The sequence below is a fragment of the Bufo gargarizans genome, chromosome 1, assembly GCF_014858855.1.
Source record: "Bufo gargarizans isolate SCDJY-AF-19 chromosome 1, ASM1485885v1, whole genome shotgun sequence".
In the NCBI taxonomy this organism is placed as follows: Eukaryota; Metazoa; Chordata; class Amphibia; order Anura; family Bufonidae; genus Bufo; species Bufo gargarizans.
In genome coordinates, this window is record NC_058080.1 from 559,000,674 (window position 1) to 559,026,053 (window position 25,380).

The following is a 25,380-nucleotide window of genomic DNA, read 5'->3' on the forward strand; positions in this document are numbered from 1 at the left end:
CATAACAGAATGCCTTTAGAGGCATTCCGTTATTTATTCCGTCATAATAAAAGTCTATGGCCTGCATAATGGATCGGTCCGATTTACATTATGCTGGTGTCCTCTTCTGCATAACGTAAACCGGACGGATCTGTTATGCAGGCCATAGACTTCTATTATGACAAAATGATTAACGTAATGCCTCTAAAGGCATTGCGTTATGCATTCCATCATAGAATTGCGTTATGGTCCATGGTAACGGAATCCATAACGCAATTCAGTAAATACCACAACATTAACCTGCACACGAACTTCAAACTATGAAATTCGCTCATCCCTAGTGTCTACACAAACAATTCAATTACCCAATGAACAGCCGTTTCACTCATTCATCATGTAAAAACAGCTCTTATGTGATGAATGAGAGTTGCTCCATACTTAAAGGGTTTCTACCACTTCGCTGCACATATTTAGCTGTCAGACACTAGCGATCCGCTAGTGTCTGCTCTGCCCAACCATCCTAATATAATTGCTTTTGGGGCGGTGGTTTGGCTAAAAAAACTACTTTTATTAATATGCTAATGAGCCTCTAGGTGCTATGGGGGCGTCATTAGCACCTAGAGGCTCCGTCTACCTTCAGAAACTGCCGCCGCCCAGGGCGTCCCTCCAGCCCGCCCATCTCCTCCTGAATGCGATCCTCCTTGTGAGCGCCTGTATTCGGCGCATGCGCAGTAAATGTCTGACAGCTTCCCTGCTCAGACATCTCCACTGCGCCTGTTCCTCGGAGCACTATGGCGTCATCGCGCAGGCGCAGTGGAGATGTCTGAGCAAGGAAGCGGTCAGACATTCACTGCGCATGCGCAGAATACATACGAGGATCGCATTCAGGAGGAGATGGGCGGGCTGGAGGGACGCGCTCGGCGGCGGCAGTTTCTGAAGGTAGACGGAGCCTCTAGGTGCTAATGACGCCCCCATAGCACCTAGAGGCTCATTAGCATATTAATAAAAGTAGTTTTTTTTAGCCAAACCACCGCCCCAAAAGCAATTATATTAGGATGGTTGGGCAGAGCAGACACTAGCGGATCGCTAGTGTCTGACAGCTAAATATGTGACACCGAAGTGGTAGAAACCCTTTAAAAATGAAAAAAAAAAAAAATTTGGATTTGCCACCTTCATAGACAAAGGCAGTAGAGAGACTTTTCTTCTGTAGAAGAGCCATTTTACATTATTATTTATTTCAATGTGACATTAATTCCAGGGTTCTGAAGATCTAAAAAGAGGTATATATACATACAATATGAAGCAAAGCATGTACAATGAACATGAACCTTTTAACAGACAGGTAGAGAGGACTCTGCCCGCAAAGGCTTACAATCTACAAGCAAAAGGGGGGAAGTGACAGTAGATGAGTGTTGGAGTCACTCATATAGTAGTGTAGTGGCCGCAGGGTTATTGTGCTTGGGTGGTGAGTTCCAGATTTTGGGAGTAGTGTTGGGCGTGCATATTTGAATAGCGAATATTACTATATATTCGTAATTTTTAATATTCTAGATTTTATTTTCATCAGTTACCTCCCTTCTTCCTTGTGGGCCAATGAGAAGGCTGCAATGTCTTTGTCTGAGCTTAGCAACATCCCTAGCAACCAATAGGAAAGTTGCCTGCCCCTTACTATATAGGAAACTCCCCAGCAGCCATTTTCTGCAGTTTTTTGCTGTTCTGAGAGAGACAGCAGTGTCATTGCTGTGCTCTGTGCTCTGCTGTGTCATGACATTAGATAGTTAGCTAGTTAGCTTATATATAATACAGATAGTGAGAGATCAGTGTAGGTTAGATAGTGATATTGTGTAGATATCGTAGGTTCTGCTGTCCATACATACATACATACATGCTACATACATAGTGCTGTGATGTCACAAGTTCACAACAATACTTAGTGCACCAATCAGTAATATGTAGTCAGACCTGCTAACATGTGAAGTTGCACGTATTGCGCCAAAATATTTGCATCATCGGTGCCAATTTCGCAATCACAAATATATTGGAGCACTCTATCTGCATATAAAGCTATTGTAATGTTCTGCCGTGCCAACCATTTTCTCCAGTCTCAGGAAAAATGTATCTATAGTGACCCACGCCTGTATTTTGCGCGCATTACGCAAATATTACATTGCCGACTTTTTCGGGATAAAGAAAATAATCTTGAATACGTGAATTCGCACAAATATATGACAAATATTCTATCAAATATTCGCAAAATATCGCAAATTCGAATATAGCCCCTGCCGCTCATCGCTATTTGGGAGATGCATGTGAGAAATCTTGTAGACCCTTGTGGGAGGAACAGACATGAGGAGAACAAAGAAGGAGATCCTGTGAGGATCACAGATTACATGTGGGGATGTATCAAGAGTGTGTGTCAGAATTGTAAGGAGGGGACAGATTTATGGACAGCCTTCATCTTGCCATTGACGAAATGCAAACTTAAGTACATAATATAGATGAACTACCCACGATATGTGCTGGTTCAAAGCTTTGACCATCTCAAAGCAAGATATTATTAGGTTCCAGTCCTCTCATATGCCTGTTTTAGACAGTTTTCTACTTGTAATACCCATAAAATAGCAGTTCTGAATTTATGAATTTAATCATTCCTTTGTTATTCTTTCTGGACACAATCCTATACTGTCCATTCGGTGCTAACAGTGCAACCCTGTTGATATTTTAATATTTAAAGAAGTTATCCCATGACTAATGTAAAAAAATTAAATCAGACATTGTACAGTACATGACAATCTCTTTCTAACAAAGATAGAGCCAGCCCTGTACCTCACATGGAACCAGAGATATCCCTATTCATTGTTCTGCTAGATTTATATGAAGCCGACAGGAGGAGTGTCCATTCTGCTGCAGCTCTCTCCCTATTACAGCTCAGGAGGAGGAAACTGAGCATGTGCGGCCTTCTCATTGAGCAGGACAAAGAAAAAAGGAAAAGAACAAACAGCAGGTGGTGCTATGCAGATACATTTCATTTAATAACTCAGTGGCTATACAAAATGTTTGCAGACAATTACAAAAAGTATTTGGATCCAGGTGCTGGTTTGAAAGCTGTAGAATATTTTTTGTGGGCAATCTCTTTAAATATACATTGCTTTACCAAGTTAGCATGTAGAAAATGTGTTCCACATGAAAACTTTCAGATTACCTGTCACCTCTCCTGACATGTCAGTTTTAGTAACTACTTGCATTCCCCATGTAATAACAAGTCTGAAGCATCTATTCTTATGACTCTATGCTGTGCAGTTTGCAATAAAGGTCCAGCGGGGTGTTACCAGCTGGGGATGGGTCCTTGCGCATTCTGACATTATCCAATCAGTGCTGCCAGTGCCAGACTGTGCACTGACACCCAGCTGAACCTTCATTGCAAATTGCTAGTAATTCATTTAGAATGTCTAGCATGAATAATAAAGGAATGGCACCTTATATTAGAATAGATGCTCCAGAATTCTTATTATAAGAAGAATGCAAGTATTTGCTAAAACAAGCGAGGTTACAAGATCTCTTTTAAACCCGGACATATCCCCATCTTCACCCCTCCGTCTCCCCTGATTTCATGCTCCGATGCTCTCCTTTGCCCTGCATGTTTTTTCAGAGATTCGGTGACATAACGGACTTTCCATATGGACTGCTAGAAAGAGCAGGGAGCACAGTGGCGTCACCGGCACTAATGGACGGGCTTTAGAGCTGCCCTAGCCTGTCAAATGGCTAGGGCAGCGCTAAAGCCCGTCCATCAGAGCCAGGAACACTGCTAGGCGGAAGTCTCTGCCTATTAGTGTAATTATATAAACAAAAAAGCCTTTGCCCTGCACGATACAGCTCAGGGCAAAGGAGAGCATTGGAGCATGAAATGCTCTGATGTTCATATCAGGGGGCCGGAGGGGTGAAGATGGGGCTCCCTTTAAGGGAATATATGTATACTTTTTACCGGTATCACCAGATCGGTGCGCATAACTGTGTTATTCTCCTTAACTTCTTTTAGGAAGGCTTAAAGGGGTTTTTCCACTTCAGCAAATAGCATTTATTATGCAGAGAAAGTTTCCATGGTTACGACCACCCTGCAGTCCAGCAGCATGGCCGTGCTTGTACATTATAGAAAAAAGCACCAGCTTACGCGAGCTCCCACGGACCCAGCCACCACAGAGGCTGGCATTTTGTCTTATAGTGTGCAATCACAACCACCGCTGATAAATTACAGGGTGGTTGTAACTATGGAAGCGAGCAATATATAATGTGATGTAAAAATGAACCAAGCCAGCAAAGGACACAATCTAGATAATAACAGTACATTAGTAAGTGCCTTGTATTAACTTTCTCTACATGATAAATGGATGCAGACACCACACATATAACATTTGTGTGCTGTCCACATTTTTTACAGCCCCATAGAAATGAATGGGTCCGCATTTGATCCGTATAAAATGCAAACCGAACATACGTTCATGTGCATGAGGCCTAAGTGTGTATACATATGTACATAGCTCTCAGCCACTGATAGTTGACTGGGGGCTGTCTTAAAGGGGCTGTCTCACTTCAGCAAGTGGCATTTATCATGTAGCGAAAGTTAATACAAATGTCACTTACTAATGTACTTTTATAATCCATATTTTTATTATCCACTTTTTTCTATAGTGTACAAGCACGGCCATGTTGCTGGACTGCAGGGTGGTCGTAACCATAGAAACTTTCTCTGCATAATAAATGCTATTTGCTGAAGTGGCAAAACCCCTTTAACTGTAGTTTACTGTCTGACAGTATCTTCAATGTGCATGAATTGGAGCTACTGTGGCACCAAAATATAGCCCCGCTCCACATACGCCATGTGATTCATGAGGATGTGTGCAGATATGTTTTGTGCGGGTAGTCTAGGGCATGTGGGTTGATCATGGCCCATCTGTCTTGGGCCTAAATGTAAGATGTTCCACCACTCCCATATCTGTGACCCAGAACAGAATGAACACCAGAATAGGCGGGAGTATCCCTTGCTGTTGTGTCCACCTGTGTCTCATCATAGTCTGCATCAGGAGGATCTTCAAGGCTGTCCTGTGTTCTGTTGTGTGCAAAAGAAGCAGAAACTGATAAATAATTTGTCCTATTTAAAAAATTATAACTTCAAGGATCTCTTTCTCTGAGTGACCAGTCACAAGGCTGTTTTATTTTACTTTTAGAATCTTGCTGTGAAAGGTTCCTATGGGTAACAAATATTCATTTCAAATTGGAAATTAATTATACCTGACTAATAACTTGTGCAATAGAAGTATGGTAAGTGCATAGTACCCTATGATACTTACCATACTGCCATGCAGCCACTTGGACCTAGCAAACACATTCTTCACAAAGTGACACATGGAAGTATGGAAAGTACTATAGTAGCCTAGATGTTTTTACCATTTTAAACAGTTCTGGAACACCAGTACTGAAAAAATGTTCAATAATTGTAGAAATCTAACAAAAAAGAAAAAAACTTATGAAAGAAGGTCTATCACATAGAATACTAGCTGCCGGGTGTACTGATATGAGTATTTTGAGGCTGTGTCACCATTCCAGCTCCACTCATTCTCTCTCACCAAACCTGTTCATGGCAATTATTCCATCTTTGACAGAATAAAAAATAAAAATTATTATCAATATGCAAAAAATAGCGGCCAAAAAAGAGCATTCAGGGTCACATGTAAGCAACAAAGGAACCATTTACGGTTGTGCAAACTATGTCTGTGTCACATGGAAGTAATTAGTAAGGGTTTAAAAAGGGGAAACACCAGCACACTCAGGGCCACATCATGGCAATGAAGGGCCAGTTATGGTTGTGTCACATGGCAGCACTGTGTAGGGGGCAGCTGCTTTTGTAGGAACATACAAGGACACCTGTGAGTACTTACCAAATTTGTTTCACTCTGCGTATGATCCGTTCTCCTATGACCCGGGCAACTGCTCCTTGGAGATCTCCTCTCACGCCAGAGCCTTCCATAGTAGGAATCTGACCACATGTCCCAAATCTTGTGATTCTCTTGCACCAGGATAATAAGCCTTTGGGAGTCCATATCGTGGGACATGATGTGCAAATCCAATAAAAACCATTGGTCAATAAAGTATTCTATGTAGTATTCTGCTGTGAGGGGAATCCCTGCTATCGTCTAGCAATGGATTTGCATAATATGAACAGTACACTGATGGCTTCACATACACTTCTCACAAAAAGTTTGAGATATTTGCCTTTCCGGTGACATTTATGGAAAACGTAAAAAGTTCACACTACAGTGATATTATATCATAAAAAAGGGTATTTAAGTAGAAGCATGCAATGGTGATTTCCTTATCTCAAACAATTTATTGAAACAAAAGTCTTTAAAACAACAGTGGTGGGTGTATCCCACAAAAATTGAGCATCAATTATAGCTTGACAATTACCTCTCATGCTTTTCACAAGTGGACTTATTGTCTGCTGAGGCATAGCATCCCACTCTTCTTGAAGGGTGGCCCTCAGGTCATTGAGGTTCTGGGTTACAGAGTTACAAGCCTTTACATAGCAACTCAGCTGATCCAATAGGTTTTCAATGGGAGTCAGGTCTGGAGAAAGTGCAGGCCACTCCATTTGAGGTACACCAGTCTCCAGAAGCCATTCCCTAATGATGCAGCCTCGATGAGCTGGCTCATTGTCGTCCATGAAGATGAAATTAGTCCTGTGTTGTTCATGCAGAGGTACAATGACTGGAATAATGATGGTATTCAAGTAGTATGGGTTTGTCACTGTAGCATTCCCAAAGTATAGGGCAGTTCAGTATTGACTAGACACATCTGTCCACACTGTAACACCAGTATTGTCTGGTGACAACAGTGGCTGATGCATAGCGCTCTTCTTGATGTCTCCAACATCGTTGGAGGCCATCATTTCTGCTCAGCATGAATCGAATTTCATCAGTGAACAGCACTGAGGCCCCCTGGTCCCTCGTCCAGCATAGATGCTCCCTGGCCCATGAAAGACCATGACGCCTGTGCCTGGTGGTATGGTCATATACCCTTGCAGGTTGCCTAGCACCCAGAAGACACTGATGTAAATTGTTTCAAATGGTCTGACGTGACCCTTGGTTGCCTCTCACCTCTCTTAAATGTGCCTGGAGTTGTGTGTCATTCATCATCCGGTTCTACATGGCATTGTTCACAATGAAGTGGTCATCATTGTGGGATGTGGTCAAGGTGGTCCACCGCTATGCCTTTCTGTGACTCTTCCAGTCTGTCTTTATCTCTGTTGCAACCTGCTGATGAAACACTGTGACACTCTAAGCTCAGTTGTCACTTCCGTCTAAGAACATCCTGCTTGAATTCTTGCAATGGCGAGGTACTGTTAATCAACTGTTAGGTGTCATCTTGGTCTCATGATGTCAAAATGTGAACAGCATGAGGACTGTTTAAATACCAATTTTAATTGAACCAGGATCAAACATCGGTTGTGAATTTTGCCGTTAAGCTCATGGTTAGAGAACAGCAAGTTGTGCAAAAAGTACTGAAACATTGAACAGCTGGACATGTGCATTCAAAGATTTAGAGAAAGTCACAATAAATTCACCTATAAAGGTTACAGTGAATTTTTCATTCATCTTGAAATTTTACCCACAAGCCAAATATCCCTAGTAGTATAATTTAATAGACCCAAATGACCAAGTATGGAAAGCAATATGACCTGCTCAGCCCACACACCAAGCCTTTAAAACAATGGATCTACCTCATAGGCATGAATAGGTCAGCGTGTTATCCATTGAAAAAATCAATAGAAGCTTTGAATAAATTTATGTGAATATGAGCCCTTAGAGAAGCATTGGAAATTTAGCTTTGAAAAAGAAAAGCTAAAATGCATGATGACTGTAATCAGACCACAAACTGTCAAATATACATTGTAAGAACAGATGGTTTATGAGCAGTAATCAATTTACACGCCACTTATTTATCACAATGCCAAAGTGAAACTTACACAAATTTATGTTCCATGGGAGTACCAATAATACAGAGCCTAGCCCCAAATGTATCACCATCCATATGGAACCACTTAAAATATTCAGTATTAAGTAGACTCCGCATCACCATGCTGCCAGGGCTATTACCCATCCACAGAAACAGTCTGTCCCTTGTCCATCAGGCAACAAATATCATGTCCTCCTGCCAACAGTGACAAGCCGCAATAAAAAAGGCTTCAATGTAATTTATGGTGAAGTTTTGTTTAACATCAATGTAGATCAGCAAGCTTTTAAATTCGAGAAAACTGTATTCCCTTGATGAGTTAAAATTTCTGCAGCCTCCAGTGACAATCTAATAAAACGATCCCACCCTGGCAAGGCTTCGCTATTGTGCAGATGGTATTCATAAACAATTCATCTACGTTTCCAAAAGTCCGGTGGGTCAAAACCTTCTGCTAAATATGTTAAATGTTCATGGATTAGTCTGAAACGCTGTTATTCTTGCCTCAATGGTTTCCATTTTTTCACTTTGCACAATGTACCAATTCACTGAAGTCTGTCTGCATGGGGAATATTAAATCGGAGATCTTCCTTCAGCTGTCTCTGAAGGACAATTCTCCTTCTGTCTTGTTCTAGCGAGTTCAAATCACTGTATATAAATTTTAGGTTTAATGGTGATAGGTGTCTGGTCGTAAACTTTTTTAATGCATTGTCTACTTTCTTCACTGGTATCCAAAATATCACGAGGGCTTAATGGCCACTTAGGGAGATGATTGCTTTAATACTGTTACCACTACCTATAGAAAGCAAGCTGAGCAAAAATGAGCTGGTAAACCTAAAAGAAAATATATTTGTCATAAAAATGAATATTATTATGAGCTTCAGAAATGGAGTGTACTCCTAGTCAGAGATGACATTAAAAAAACTGTTTAGTCTGAAAACCCTCGATGTCAGCAGTTGGCGTTAATAGTCTGGACCACGTGCTATAACAGCAATATGCCTATGTGGTTGAGACCCAAAATAACAGTGGTCTAACTGTACAGTCTAGGACTATCCACAAAAGACTGCATTCACACAACAGTGACAAAAGGCCACTAAAAATAGATGCACTGTCATGGCCATTTTGCATCCATATGTGCATCCATTTTCTGCCATTTTGCATCAGTTTTTTCCATTTTGCATTCATAATGTCACCCCATAGTGGCCCCTGGACATCACATAGCCCTCATAGTTTCCCCAAGTATGAATAAGGGCCCTCATAGTGTCCCCCAGAATGAATAATGCCCCATTAGTGCAAGGAATTCCCCAATGAATGCCCCCTGGACATCCCATGGCCCACATTAGTGCCCCCAGTTTTGCTTGTGTAAAAAATAAAAATAAATACTCACCAATCCACTTTCAAGTGCAAGGACAGTCGCTCCTCACTTCATGCAGAAGGTCCTTCGCTCCCAGCGTGATGACGTCACCGTGCACTCCCAGCATGGTTTACTCACGTTGGGAGTGCATTGTGATGTTTTCACTCAGGCAGAGCAGGTCCTTCTGCATCAAGTGAGGAGTGACTGTCTCTGCGTTTCCAAGTGGATGAGAGTAGTATTTTTTTTCATTTTTTTTTAAACCCTAAAAGGCAATTTTTCACTAGTATACCCATTTTTAACAAAGGGTGCACTCCTGTCTAAACAGCCATTAAAAACTGTACTATTGATTTTAATGGCAAACGTCTTCCCATGAAAATAACCATGTACTAGTTTTTTAAGACAGCTATTTACTGGTCATTAAATAATCGGCCATGTGAATAGCGCCATTGATTTCATGGTTTTTAGGTTTCCTGTGAATATGGCCTAACACTAGTCTGACTGTGCGGCCTGGGCACCCAGTGAAAAGCCCCAGGCTCTGCTCTCATGCACATCGGGAGGTGAACCACCACAATGACAAATGACACATGGAAATTTGTTGCAAACTAACTTTATTCAAATGCAGGAATGTGTACTTTTGATACTCAACTGCACAATGATCTTTAACACTTCTCAGCCAGGATAAGAGGCCACAAATTCTACACATTTCAACATGGAAGGCCACACATTTTGGCGGGCTACCTGAGTATTCTACTGATACTTGCCTCCCATCTAAATGTCTAGTTTGGCACTAACGGATATCCTCCACACTTTCTCTCTCCTCATGGGCTTCTACCCTTTCTCCCTAGGCTTGGCTTACTTGTAGGTCCTCAAGGACTCTGGCTAAACAGGAACGGTACACTAACTGGCTGTGTAGTTTGGAGACCTCTGAACTGAATGTGTAGTCTGGGTCTCTCCACCCAGTGCACCATCAGCCTCTAGAGCTCCCCCCCCCCCCCCCCATAGAATAAGTATTAAAAAGGCTAATAAATGTACTACCAATGTGCTTTGCAACGGTCTAAAAATGCAACTAAAGACAACAAATTAAAAAATGAATGAGCTAGACTGTAAAGAAATCTAGATTTAGTGTGAATCCGATACTGTTAGCAGATATATAATTCCATATGAATATATTTTACCCCAAGAATGTTAATAAAATACAATTTCATGTTTAGAGAAACAAAACATGTTTTATGTTGTGCCTAATGATCTAAGTTGTAAAATAATTTTTAAAGAACATCAGGATTTTCTCCTCACTTCTGGCCATTAGTGGTTTCGATAATATGAAATATGACAACTACAATGCTCTGTTGACAAACAGTAATTACAGCATTTCTACCAGTAAGGGAAGCACAAATAAACTATATGGACAAAAGTACTGCGACATAGCTCTTAATCATTCAATTCAGGTGTTTAATTCAGTCCCGTTGCCTATACCAGACATCCTCAAACTGCTGCCCTCCAGCTGTTGCAAAACTACAACTCCCAGCATGCCCAAACAGCCTACAGGTATCAGCCTACAGCAGGGCATTGTGGGAGTTGTAGTTTTACAACAGCTGGAGGGCCATAGTTTGAGAATGCCTGGCCTATACAATCATGCAGTCTGCCATTACAAACATTCCTGGATCATTCTAAAGAGCTCCATGAATTTCAGAGTGATACCGTTATATGATGATACTCCAACTGGTAGTGGTAATCTTATAAAGTAGAAGTGTATAGGAACCACAGCCACTCAGTCATGAAATGGTAGACCACGTCAAGTTACAGACCACAAGGTGCTGAGACACAATTATGCATAAAATTTGCCAGTGCTCTGCTGACTTAAAGGGGTTGTCCCATGAAAAATATTCTATCGTTTTCGAACCAGCACCTGGATCTGAACACTTTTGTAATTGCATGTAATTAAAGTGAGTTATTCAATAAAATGTATCTGTATAGCACCACCTGCTGTTTGTTTTTTCTTATTTCTTTGTCCTTCTTACTGATATGGCCGCACATGCTCAGTTTCATCCTTCAACTGCCTTCTGAGCTGTGATAGGAAGAGAGCTGCAGCAGAAAAGACACACCCCCTGAGCTTCCGCAGAAAGAACTCCTCCTTCAGCTGATATAAATCTAGCAGAGCAATGAATAGAGATATCTCTGGGTCCATGTAGGGTACAGGGCTGGTTCTAGCTTTGTTAGAAAGAGATTGTCATGTACTATATGATGTCTGACTTTCATTTTTTACATTAGACATGGGATAACCTTTTTAATAGCTGCAGAGTTCCCAATCATGTCTGGCATTAACGTCAATGCAAGAACTGTGAGCCGGGAGCTTCATGGCATGGATTTCCTTGGCCAATCAGCTGCAGGCAAGCCTTGCATCACCAAGCACAATGCCAAGCATCAGATGTAGTGGTATAAAAGACACCACTGGACTCTGGAGCAGTAACAATGTATGGATGAATCACACTTCTGTATGTGGCAGTCTGCTGGACGGAAATTACCTGCCTGACTGTATAGTGCCAACTGTAAAGTTTGGTGGAGGAGGGATAATGCTCTGGGGTTATTTTTCAGGGGTTGTCCTATGACCCTTAGTTCCAGTGAAGTGAAATCTTAATGCTTCAGCATACCAAGAGATTATGGACAATTGCATACTTCTATTTTTATGAAAAAGTTTGAGGAAGGCCTTGTTCTGTTCCTGCATGACTGTGCCCCAGTGCACTAAGAAGGCCCATAAATACAAGGTTGGGTGAGTTTAGTGTAGAAGAACTTGACTGGCCACGCAAAGCCCTCAACTCCATCGAACGCTGTTGAGATTGTGAGGCATAGCTTATCGAACAACATTAGTCGTAACCTCACAAATGCTCTTCTGGATGAATGGGCACAAATTCCCACAGACACATTGCGAAATATTAGAGAATACTTTCCAGAAAAGTGAAAGCTGTTTTAGCTGCAAAGCAGAACCAACTCCATATTAATGTCTATGGAATTAGAGTAGGATCTCCTAAAACCTCCTGTAGGGGTAATGTGTAGGCGTTCCAATACTTTTTTGATGTACATCTTCAACCTATAATCACAGACACTATTTTGTATAAAATAAAATATGCAATAAGTCTCAGGTAGATAAAACTAACGAATATTGAACTCCATGTTTTTTCCAATAGAATTCAGTTCATACATATAAGCCAAGGCTAATAAAGCAAAGCAAACAACCATTGGGCATTTCAAACCAATTCGTTTTATAATCACATGGTGGCTTTAATCAGAAATAAGCATTGCAACTGCAATCTCCCAGCCACTCACATGCAGAATGTGAGCCTGAAGCTAAATGCACACATAGAATGAATGCTGTGGATCTGCATCTCGTAATACAGTACTACAGGGAGATGTCGTTTCAACAGATCTCATCTATACACTGCAGAGATTTTCCACGTGGAATTTGACCCGAGTTATGGATTTTTAAATAACCGGCATGTTAATTTCTGCTTTAGATCTTCACTGTGGATTTTATTGCTCAATGTAGAGGAATGAGATCCACAGCGAAATCTGCACGTTATAAATTCAGAAATTTGCAGTGTAAAATCGGACCCAGGTGCAGTTGCTCCAGGCAAAAGCTAAAACCAGTTTTTGTTTGAAGTGAAGGCGTCCCTCAAGATTTCCACCCATAATCCACCCGGGATTATGAGGAAGTACTCAGCACGTGGGTAGGGATTCATTCTATTTCCAGATTTCCAGAAGGGTTTCCAAAACCGTTCTGACCTAGTAGGCATAGGCAGGTTGCAGTAGCAGTCTTCTAGAAGATATCCAATGTTCCCTCAACTGGGTCTGTGTAGATGACACTTTGGAGTTGGGGTGGGTGTCTGCATTCCAGGCAAAGGCTGGAGTGCCACTATCATTTGATTTATCCTTGCCAGATCACAATCCTTCATACCGTTTCTGGAATATATCTTTTTTGTATTTGGCAAATACATTAAATTAGTAGATTTTGTCTTTTTTTTCCGACCTTCAGTGATTTGAAGGCCTTTCAGCCACCAGAATAGTCACTGTTCTCTCTAAAGCGGTTGAGCAGAGATAATAAACGGCAGCTCTAGAACATGCGATGAAGGCAAATAGAAAACTCCACTGATCAGGAAATTAAAGTAATTTGAGCAAAATCACCCAGCTGTTAAAAAATATATAGGCAGAATCCAATTAAAGGGTTGGTAAGAATTAATGACATTTATGATTGAGAGAATCCAAATGTTGCTGTGCGCTGCTTGCCTGATATGTGAACACACACAAATCTCAGATAGTCTTTTAACAGCAATATTTGCCCAGCAGGGGACAGGGGGAAAAGAATAAATGATAAAATGTAAAAAAAATACTCACGAAAGTATAGCAAATGTGACCAGAGTAATTGCCAGGCAGAAAATAGACAGAGAACAACCAATATAACTGATGGAGGACAGCGCCACCTTGTGGGATTCAGAAAGCTGTGCAATAGAAAGAGAAGAGAATACTCATTAATTTTAGTTTAATTTGGAATTCTGACAAGTTTATCAATTTAACCTTAACACTCCAATCAGCACTAATTGTTTTTCTATGCATACATTATTACAGATATGCCATCAAACAAAATCTTTTTATGTACAAGGCTTCTAGCCATTTTTAGATACAACATTGAACATTGTTTAAAGCAGCCAAAACTGCACAGAATGTGAATTAGGCTACAGGCACACGACCGTTATGTGATTTTCTGCGGACCCATTGACTTTCAATGGGTCAGTTGAAAACTCCGCTAATGCACCGTTTGTCACCCGCGTCCGTGAAAAAAAATAACCTGTCCTATTTTTTTTTCACAAAAAACGTTTGTCAAGGGGTCTGTAAAAAAACGCGGAGGCACACAAGATTGTCATCCTCGTCTGCGTCCGTTTTTTTTCCCTATCATTTGCATGGCAAACTTGACTTAGACTTTTTTTTTTTTCCTTCATGTCTAGTGATCCTCCAAAAATAAAGGAAGACACACGGAAACAAAAACGGAAACAGATCACGGAACAATGGAACCCCTTTTTGCAGACCGCAAAAAAATACTGTAGTGTGCATGAGGCCTTAGGCTACAGGCACACGACCAATGTGTGTTTTGAGGGCCGCAAATTGCGGATCCGCAGAACACGGATGGTGTCTGTGTGCATTCCGCAATTTGCGAAACAGCACGGACAGCCATTAATATAACTGCCTATTCTTGTCCGCAAAAACGGACAAGAATAGGACAGGTTATATTTGTTTTGCAGACCACGGAACGGAGCAACGGTTGCGGACAGCATACGGAGTGCTGTCCGCATCTTTTGGGGCCCCATTAAAGTAAATCGGTGCACATCCGAGCCGCAAAAACCGCGGCTCGGATACGGACCAAAACAACGGTCATGTGCATGTAGCCTTACATGCAGTTTTTCCATGTAGATTTTTGCAAAGAGAATCTGTAGCATAATACAGTACCGGCAAAGTGAATGCGATTTGCCAAATCTCATATACACAATGGGGGAGATTTATCAAAACTGGCATAAAGGAAAACTCTCTTAGTTGTCCATAGCAACCAATCAGATTCCACCTTTCATTTTCAAAAGAAGCTCGGAAAAATGAAAGATGAAATCTGATGGGTTGCTATGGACAACTAAGAGTTTTCTTTTACACCAATTTTGATAAATCTTCCTCAGTGGGTATTTTGTATGCACAGAAATTGACCTGAGGGGCAGCTTTTCAAATCAGCAGCATGTCAATTGTTTGCGTGATTCTTGGTTTTCATCATATACATCAAAGAAAAATAACACAGAAAAAGCACAAAAACTGCCCGATTTTATGCAGTTTTCATGGGGATTTTCGTTTTTTGTTACTATAGAGGGAGGGTAGGCCGCACACTGGCCACCATTATTCTTATTACAATAGAGGGAGGGAGGGGGGGCCGGGGGAGACCGCGCACTGGCCACCATTATTCTTATTACAATAGAGGGAGGGAGGGGGGGCCGGGGGAGACCGCACACTGGCCACCATTATTCTTATTACAATAGAGGGAGGGAGGGGGGGCGGGGGGGGGGGTTCGCACACTGTGCCACCAATGTTCTTATTACAATAGAGAGAGGGAGGGGGCACACTGTGCCACCAATGTTATTAATACAATAGAGGGAGGGAGGGGGGGCCGCACTGGCCACCAATGATATTCAAACTGGGGAGGGAGGGGGGTCTTGCCCCCTGCAGCCTGGCAGCGCTGGATCTCTTACAGGGGGCTATGATACGCACAATTAACCCCTTCAGGTGCAGCACCTGAGGGGTTAATTGTACAGATCACAGCCCCCCTATAAAAGATCGGGTGCTGCCAGGCAGCAGGGGGCAGTCATGTACACAGTTCATTGTATATTCTAACTAGAAGAGTCCCCATCACCATGGGAACGCTTCTGTGTTAGAATATACTGTCGGATCTGAGTTTTCACGAAGTGAAAACTCAGCTCTGAAAAAAACTTTTATGCAGACGGATCTTCTGATCGGTCATGTGCATGAGGCCTTAGATGTGGAAACCACTTGTTAATTCACATGGTGCATTTTTTTTATTTTATTTTTTTGCTCATGGTTTTGAAAACCATGGATAAAAGAAGTGGCGTCTATTCTTGACATGGAATCCACATCCAGAGTTCCCTTTGTAATGGGCAAGCCATGTGAAAACTGCATAAAAAAATGAGTGGTTCAACTGGATCGACACAGCCTGTAATCAACAGGAATGTACCACCTATATATATATCAACTAAAGAGAAATCGGTACCATGTAATATCCCTTAAAATAGTTTTTTTTATTATTATCAAATGACATAAAAGACATATACAAAAAAACACATGAATGCAGAGATCATACAGAGTGCCATACAAGACAGTCCACATTAATATCACTTATTTGCAGTTGGTATTTGCTATATATACAACTATATTGCTGTTGGAAAGCTGTGCAGAGGCGCCCAGGTCAGCATACAATATCAATTAGCTGGCTCTGGCTATGATTACAGCTATCCCAACTTGCAATATATTTAGCTTAATTATTGATCAGATGGTATTTCTGATGTGGCGACCGACACCATATAGCTTCTAAGTTATATCATCTAGTGCTGCGGTGTATCAGATCAGGCCGATCAAAATCTCTATTTCTTACCCTATGTTCAGCTCTGTATGAGTGTGGGCTGGCTCGATATGGCGTGCGCTCCTCGACGCGCGTTTCGCTTTATTGCTTCATCAGGAGCCCCTCCTGATGAAGCAATAAAGGCGTTTTTTGGCTTGCAAAAAAAATGTCATGTGCTAAATGTATTTTTTTTTTTTTCATTTTTAGGGGTGGTGTTTATTATCATATCAGAATGAGGGCTTAGTCCATATATAATGTTTGCATCTATTGTGCATATTGTGAATATCTGCATATTCATTAATTACATTGTGCATGATGTTTTTATCTTTTCTCTGTGATTTTTGATAAGTTTTTAGTATGCACTTGAAGGAGTGGCACCTTCAAGTGTGAATGTGCTTCTAGTTTATCCTGGGAGTAGCCTTCTTCTGCACTTTTGCCCCGCCTATCCCACAGGTGACCTTGATTAGATGGTACATATAGCCGTGCGTGCTCCTCCTCTCATTATGGGTAAGATTTATCAAAACTGGTTCAAAGGAAAAGTGGCTTGGTTGCCTATAGCAACCAATCAGATTACAGCTTTCATTTTTCAGAGCTCCTTTGCAAAATGAAAGGTGGAATCTGATTGGTTGCTATGGGCAACTAAGGGCCCTTTCACACTTGCGTTGGCCGGTTCCGGCATAGAGTTCAGTCGTCGGGGCTCCATGCCGGAACAATCCTGATCAGGATTATCCTAATGCATTCTGAATGGAGAGAAATCCGTTCAGGATGCATCAGGATGTCTTCCGTTCCGGAACGGAACGTTTTTTGGCCGGAGAAAATACCGCAGCATGCAGTACTTTTTGCTCCGGCCAAAAATCCTGAACACTTGCCGCAAGGCCGGATCCGGAATGAATGCCCATTGAAAGGCATTGATCAGGATCCGGCCTTAAGCTAAACGTCGTTTCGGCGCATTGCCGGATACGACGTTTAGCTTTTTCTGAATGGTTACCATGGCTGCCGGGACGCTAAAGTCCTGGCAGCCATGGTAAAGTGTAGCGGGGAGCGGGGGAGCAGCATACTTACAGTCCGTGCGGCTCCCAGGGCGCTCCAGAGTGACGTCAGGGCGCCCCAGGCGCATGGATGACGTGATCGCATGTACACGTCATCCATGAGCCTGGGCCGCTCTGACGTCATTCTGGAGCGCCCCGGGAGACGCACGGACTGTAAGTATGCCGCTCCCCGCTCCTACTATGGCAACCAGGACTTTAATAGCGTCCTGGCTGCCATAGTAACACTGAAAGCATTTTGAAGACGTACACTTGCGTTTTTCCGGATCCGGCGTGTACCTCCGGCAAGTGGAGTACACGCCGGATCCGGACAACGCAAGTGTGAAAGGGCCCTAAGACACTTTTCTTTTACACCAGTTTTGATAAGTATACCCCTATATGTGCAGGGTCTGCTCTCCTGAATAAAGGTGCCCATATGGCATAGGTAGGTTTAGCGTAGGACCCGCCTGACCTGAGACCACCTTGGCGCTGGTAGGCGGGCACAGATGTGCCTTTTAATCAAAATATATTGGCTGAGTGTCTCAGATTTTATCATATCAGAGTGAGGGCTTAGGTCATATATAATGTTTGCATCTATTGTGTTAGTGCATTACTTTCTGTGTTAGTGATTTTTCTTCCATAAATGTAGCTATGTGCAATCGCATATTCATTTATTACATTGTGCAGGATGTTTTGTATCTTTTTCTGTGATTTTTGGTGGTGTTTTTTAGTCACAAGTTTTACTTTTTTCACCATAAACTACATGGTACAAAATGTCAGTACTATAAAAATGGAATTTATCAAGCCCTGCACTGCAGTGTTCTGATCTCAAAAATTAATTAAATAATGATCTGTAATTTCTTGGGCTTCAAGGGTACAGCTAAGCGGTGACACTAGTCATTTAACAGCTGTCATGATCAGGATCGCAGGGGCATGGTAGTCTAGCGGTAATCCAATAGAAATAAATGGGACAAGCGGTACCTTGGAACCGAACCAGAGTTCGGGAAATGTTTTTTCACAGTACAAATTTCGTGAAGCAATAACTTTGGCTCATAAGAGCCGATACATTCTAATTAGAGATGAGCGAATCGAATCCCATGAAGTGGAATTATATCCAAATTTCCGGATAAAATTTCCTCATGCTTTGTGTCAGCGAATAGATTTAACGTGAAATAGTATTAAAAAAAATTTCAAACTTACCTCCTCCATTTGATTGCAACGGGCCACCAGCCTAACTTCTTGCTTGAAAATCTCGGCCGAAATCCTGTGCGGCGCAAGATTACATCATCACGCCGGCCGGCGTGATGATGTCATACATCACCACGCCAGCCGGCATGATGACGTAATCTCGCGCAGCACATGATTTCGCCCGAGATCTTTAAGCAAGGTGGCGGCGGCCAGCCCATCGCGAGCAAATGGAGGAGGTAAGTTTGATTTAAAAAAAAAAATGTATTGTTAATTTTACAGACGCGCGATCATGTATGAACACGGCATCTGAAGGGTAGTCACAAAGCGAATTTTTTGTGTGAAATTCGGCGAATCAGCCAAATCAAACTTTTGAGAAATTCGTGCATCTCGAATTCTAATACTGTATGGAGCTCCTGCTCCGTACAGTATTGGAACAAAAGTTTTAGGCGAATCAACTTCTAATGTTTCATCCGAAGTCGATTCGCTCATCCCTAGTCATAACCATGGAAATGAGCAGTGTATAATGTGATGGAAAAATGAATCCAGCCAGTAAAGGAGACAATATGGACAATCACAATACATTAGTAAGTGCCTTGTATTAACTTTCTCTACATGATAAATGTCATTTGCTAAAGTCAGACAACTTCTTTAAAAGGTTGCGAAAATTTGTCTCAAACTCACTCCAGTAAAGGGTGGAATAGAAAGCAGAGTAACATCTCAAGACAGAAGAAATGTTAAACTTAAAGTTGTACCAAAACTGACTTTTACAATTTAACTCATTATAAATCTCCCTGGTGGTGTATTTAGGGCATTTTATAATTTTCTATTGGCAAACATGTAATATCTTGTTTTGGAATTTTGGGCTCCCAAAAAAAGCTGACAAAACCATCCTAAAATCTGCAATATCTACAGTCTGCAAATATGGCTCAGATTGGTTTCAAACATCACAACTGGAAGTCCAACATTTTCCAAACTGATTGGCTTGAATTGATATTAGATCATTCAATGCCCTGTGTCTGTTTGGTTGCCAACATCATTTTTAACAGTACACCCAAAAAGTCCAGAGGTGAAGTGTAATTTTGTACTTGAAGAAGGTAATATGGGCACGTTTGTGCACCAGTAATGAGCAGCATAGGCAATATTCGTTTTCATTATATTTTTAGAATTTTTGGCCTAATATTCGCCATAAATTAGCAAATTCTAGAATTTTTGATCTCCGGTCATTATTTTCTTGATTGCGAAAATCGCCAATGTAATATGCGCGTATTGCGAATGCATTACTTTGTCTTTTGTCTTGGAAAAAAAACACAGCACACTAATCCCTATCACAGCACAGTAATCCCTATCACAGCACAGAAAAACAGACAGCAAATGACTTTTTATTTCAAAGATGAAAGACAAAGACACTAATCCCTATCACAGCACAGTAACACCCTGCACTGGAAACCTATCAGCTACACTATATCACCATGTAACCTACACTGACTATCTCCCACTATGTATTATATATACAGTATGAGCTAACGATCTAATGTAATTGAATAAGGATCCAGATGAGTCAGCAAAGCACAGAGCACAGCAATGTCACTGCTCTCTCTCTCTCTCAGAACTGCAAAAAAACTGCAGAAAATGGCTGCTGGGGAGTTTCCTATATAGTAAGGGGTAGGCAACTTTCCTATTGGCTGCTAGGGATATCGCTAAGCTCAGACAAAGATATTGCAGCCTTCTCATTGGCCAACAAGCAAGAAGCAGTGAGGGCACTGATGAAAAAAAATCTAGAATATTCGCGATTATGAAGATATAGCACTATATTCTAGATCTTTGCAAATTCTCGAAGTGCCGATATTCACGATAAAAATTTGTGATTAAAATATTTTCGATCAACACTAATGTGCACCTGTATTACAGCACCATGTCCTGGCCAGACATTTTGATGACTCATGGATGCATATAATGTTGCCAGTTCAGGTCATTATACCTTGGTCAGGTAGGGATTCTGGTCATAGTACAGGCACACAGATCTGCCATACTTGTGTAAAAGTATTCTTGAATATGCTCATTTTACAGCTCTGCACAAACTCCCTACACATAGTTGTCTACAGTGCCAAATTTGCTGGGATTGTACAGAATGGAAAGTTCAGGATTAGGTAAACCCTTCCCATATAAGTGGTCATTACAGTTGTTTATTTCTATTTAAAAATGCATACCTCAAGCTTAGACAGTGTTCTTCTCTAGAAGCATTTCTTCTAGAGGAGAAGATCTTCATGATATGGTGCACACAGAGTGCCTAAAGTACCTGTAGGGTCTCTGTGTTACACCATGTATACAGTTGTAAAGGGTTGTATGAGCCCTATGGAATGAGAAAACCTGAATTTAGACCAAGAAATACTGGAGTTACAGTTATCACTAGATGTTCATCTGGAATTAGGAGCAGCCATTAACTATGATCAGTAGATTAATGTATTTTAAAAAATTATTTATCTCCACTGAGTCTATAAATGTGAATTGCTATTATTTGCTGTAAAGTTTTAACATGTTGAATTGATTCTAGAATCTCTTATAACTTTGTAAAACCAAAATCATTAGTCAGGGCGCAACGTGCAAAAAAAATGGCCAGCCCAAGGCTACATTTATGCCCTTCTACAGATAAGCAGCAGGAGACCAATAAATATCCAGATTCTTCATATTCAAGATAAATATTGCCTTTGAGAACACACAGCAATAAAACAGCAGACTGGCAACTTTCACAAATCTTCTGAGTGGAGGCAACAATTTAGAATTATTTAACAATATATGTATTAATCAATATAGTGCTTACAGCTATACAGTAAGCCATATCAAACTGATGAAAGTACAAATGCTTGTACATCGCAGAGAGGGGCCTTCATATAGGCAGTTTAACATCTAATTTCAATAATGTATCTCAGTAAGTGAGTTTTACTATTTTACAGTTCCTTTACTCTATGAATTGTAATAAGCGATACTTACTGTAGAAGAGAGGTTGACAACCTCTGGTGCTCCAGCTGTTGTGAAACTATAACTCCCATCATTTTCTATTCAATTCTATGGGAATTCTAAAAACAGCCAAGCAAGTGTTTATGCTGGGAGTTGTAGTTTCACAACAGCTGGATTGCCAACGTTTGTTGACACCTGCTGTAGAAGCTTTTACACAAAAGGGGTATTCCTATCTCAGACATGTCAGATAAGTATTGGTCCCGTCTCTAGAAACCACTCCTGTCTCCAGGTGTGAAGGAGGGCACACTGCACAAGTGTGGCCTTCTTCTATTGACCTCTATGGCAATTCCCCAAATAACTGAGCTCCAGGTTGGATATTTATGGTGGTCCCGTAGAGGTGAATGGAGAGGTGGCTGTGCATGCGCAGTGCGCTCTCTATTCACTTCTATAGGACTTTCAAAAGTAGCCAAGTATGCTTGCTTGGCTATTTCCAGAACTCCCATAAAACTGAATGGAGTGCTTCCCTTTCAGGGGTCTATTGTGGAGATAGGAGTGGGTTCCTGATCATAGCGCTATGTCACCAATGTATGTTATGGATATATAACTCTTTAATTCTGCATCTCTGTTTGCACAGTTAGCACAGTCAATACATGTATAAGACAATATTGAGTCCCTCTAATGGCCAGAGACATTTATTATTTTTCTCCATAATTTATAACACCCATATATTCAACAGGATACTGTACAATCACATATCGCTATACTAGGCGGGGCTGTCAGGTGAATTTCCCTGGGTCCAGCATACACATACACACTAAGAGTTATTTCATAGGAAACAAATTAACCCATGAGTATGTTATTGGCGTTTGGGAGGAAGCTAGAGTACTTAAAGTCAAAGAATTGGCCAGTGAGATGCCATGGTATCATCAAAAAGATTTCTAGCAAGCTGCAATAGCCTGTTCAATAGGCTGAAAACCCACATGTAGCTTGAGTCTGTTCGAGTGGTATAAATTATAGCTGCGTCCCTAAAATCCTCTGAATAAATTACATCAGGCAGCAATTTTTTATGAACCGTCCCCTGATAAAAGTGGGGAATCTGCTTTCTCTGAAAGAGTGCATCCACCAAAATTGTTGAATAGATGCCTCGCTGATGTTATGCCTCCTGTAGTAGCTTAGTATGCTCTAATTGAGTCTATGGAAAGGTGAAGTCTTTTGTAAAATGCTAGATTACAGCAGAAAACACTTAAAGGGGTTAAAATGTTTGCACTTTTTTGGCATCAACTGACAGGAAACAGAACTTTATCATGTACTAATAGAGGTTGTTTATCTGTAATGCCCCATTTTATTGTAACATATTTTATAAGGCTGTATGTCCATCCAGTTCGGCCTGTCATCCTGCAAGTTGATCAAGAGGAAAGCAAAAAACACCCTGTGAGGTAGAAGTCAATTTTCCTCACGTTAGGGGGGGAAAATTCCTTCCTGACTCCAGTCAGGCAATCAGAATAACTCCCTGGATCAACAACCCCTCTCTAGCAATTATAGTAATATTATTACGCTCCAGAAATGCATCCAGGCCCCTCTTGAACCCTTTTAGTGAATTTGCTATCACCACCTCTTCAGGCAGAGAGCTCCATAGTCTCACAGCTCTTACCGTAAAGAATCCTCTTCTGTGTACAAACCTTCTTTCCTCCAGACGCAGAGGATGTCCCCTTGTCACAGTTACAGTCCTGGGGATAAATAGATGATGGGAGAGATCTCTGAACTGGCCCCTGATATATTTATACATATCAATTAGATCTCCCCTCAGTCGTCTTTTTTCTAAAGTGAATAACCCTGATTTTGATAATCTTTTAGGGTACTGTAGTTGCCCCATTCCAGTTATTACTTTAGTTGCCCTCCTCTGGACCCTCTCCAGCTCTGCTATGTCTGCTTTGTTCACTGGAGCCCATAACTGTACACAGTACTCCATGTGTGGTCTGACTAATGATTTGTAAAGTGGTAGGACTATGTTCTTATCACGGGCTTCTATGCCCCTTTTGATGCAAACCATTATCTTATTGGCCTTGGCAGCAGCTGCCTGACAGTGGTTTCTACAGCTTAGTTTGCTGTTCACTAAAATTCCTAGGTCCTTTTCCATGTCAGTTTTACCCAGTGTGTTACCATTTAGTATGTACGGGTGACTTGCATTATTCCTTCCCGTATGCATAACCTTACATTTGTCAGTGTTAAACCTCATCTGCCACTTCTCTGTCCAAGCCTCCAATCTATCCAGATCCATCTGCAGCCGCATACTGTCCTCTTCCATGTGAATTACTTTACACAGTTTGCTATGCAAGCCTTCTACAAGATCATTAATAATTATATTGAAGAGAATAGGGCCCGATACTGACCCCTGAGGTACCCCATTAGTGACAGTGACCCAATCTGAGTGTGTACCATTAATAACCACCCTCTATTTTCTATCACTGAGCCACTTACTCACATGCATACATTTTCTCCCAGGCCAAGCATTCTCATTTTATATGGTGTTCTAACCTTTTTTGTGGCAGTGTATCAAATGCTTTGGAGAAGAAAATATATACACGACATCCATTGATTTGCCACAGCCAAGTTTCGATCTTACCTCCTCATAGAAAATGATTAAATTAGTTTGACATGACTGATCCCTCTTGAAGCAATGCTGAGATGGCATTTTTTGCCTATTTTCATTGAGATACTCCAAGATAGCATTTCTTATAAAACCTTCAAACAGTTTACCCACAACAGATGTTAAACTATTAAATAGTTCCCAGGCTCTGTAATTGGACCCTTTTTGAAAATAAGCCCCATCATTGCTGAGTACTAATCTGGTGGAACCCTCCCTGTCAATAAAAAGTCCTTAAATATCAGAAATAAGGGTCTTATTCTCTAATTCTCTTATGATTTTAACCTTTTTAAGACACTGCGGTACTTCTTCCTGGGTCAGACAGGGCACTTTTAATGGGGAGTTTACTTTTACACTCTGCATTTCATCCGACAGTTTATACAGTGAATACAGTGGAGAAAAAATATTTAATAGCTTTGCTTTCTCCTTATAACTCTCTGCCACTACCCCTTCATCCCCATCACTCTGTAAAGGGCCGACACCTTCAAATGTATACTTTTTACCATTTATATAATTTTAGAACATTTTAGGGTTAGTTTTACTCTTTGGCAATAAATCTCTCTGTCTCTAGTTTGGCTGCTTTTATTTGTCTTTTACATATGCTATTTTTTTCCTTATATTTTTTCAATGCTTCCTCGCTACCCTCCTGTGTTTTAAATGCTTTCAGTTTTTTCATGTATTGCTTTCTTTACATTTCTAGTTATCCGCATAGAATTTTTTTCTTGTTCCTTACCCCTTTATTCCCATAAAGTATGTACCTCTCACAATTACAGTTTAGGATGCTTTTAAAAATATCCCATTTGTTGTTTTATTTTTGAGGAAACGCTCTTGAATGACAAATGGGAGGTTATTATTTTATGGTCACTATTTCCCAGGTGTCCCCCAATCTGGACATCTGTTGTTCTGTCAGGTCTGTTAGTTAATACTAAGTCCAGTATATCCTATTCTTTAGTTGGGTAATGAACCAGTTGGGAAAGGTAATTGTCTTTGGTTATTGTCAAGAACCTGTTTCCTTTATGAGTTCTACAGGTTTCAATTTCCCAGTCTATATCTCGCAGTCACGACATTTTACACT

General features: G+C 41.0%; 1 protein-coding gene across 2 annotated transcripts in view; it reads right to left on the reverse strand.

Moving 5' to 3' along the window:
• ADGRD1 (adhesion G protein-coupled receptor D1) overlaps nt 1–25,380 on the reverse strand; it is a 909,072-nt gene that overhangs the window by 365,255 nt on the left and 518,437 nt on the right. For both annotated transcript variants that reach the window (XM_044275622.1, XM_044275624.1), the window contains one exon: nt 13,724–13,827. In XM_044275622.1, the coding sequence (XP_044131557.1) occupies nt 13,724–13,827 (104 nt within the window). The remainder of the gene's footprint in view (nt 1–13,723; nt 13,828–25,380) is intronic.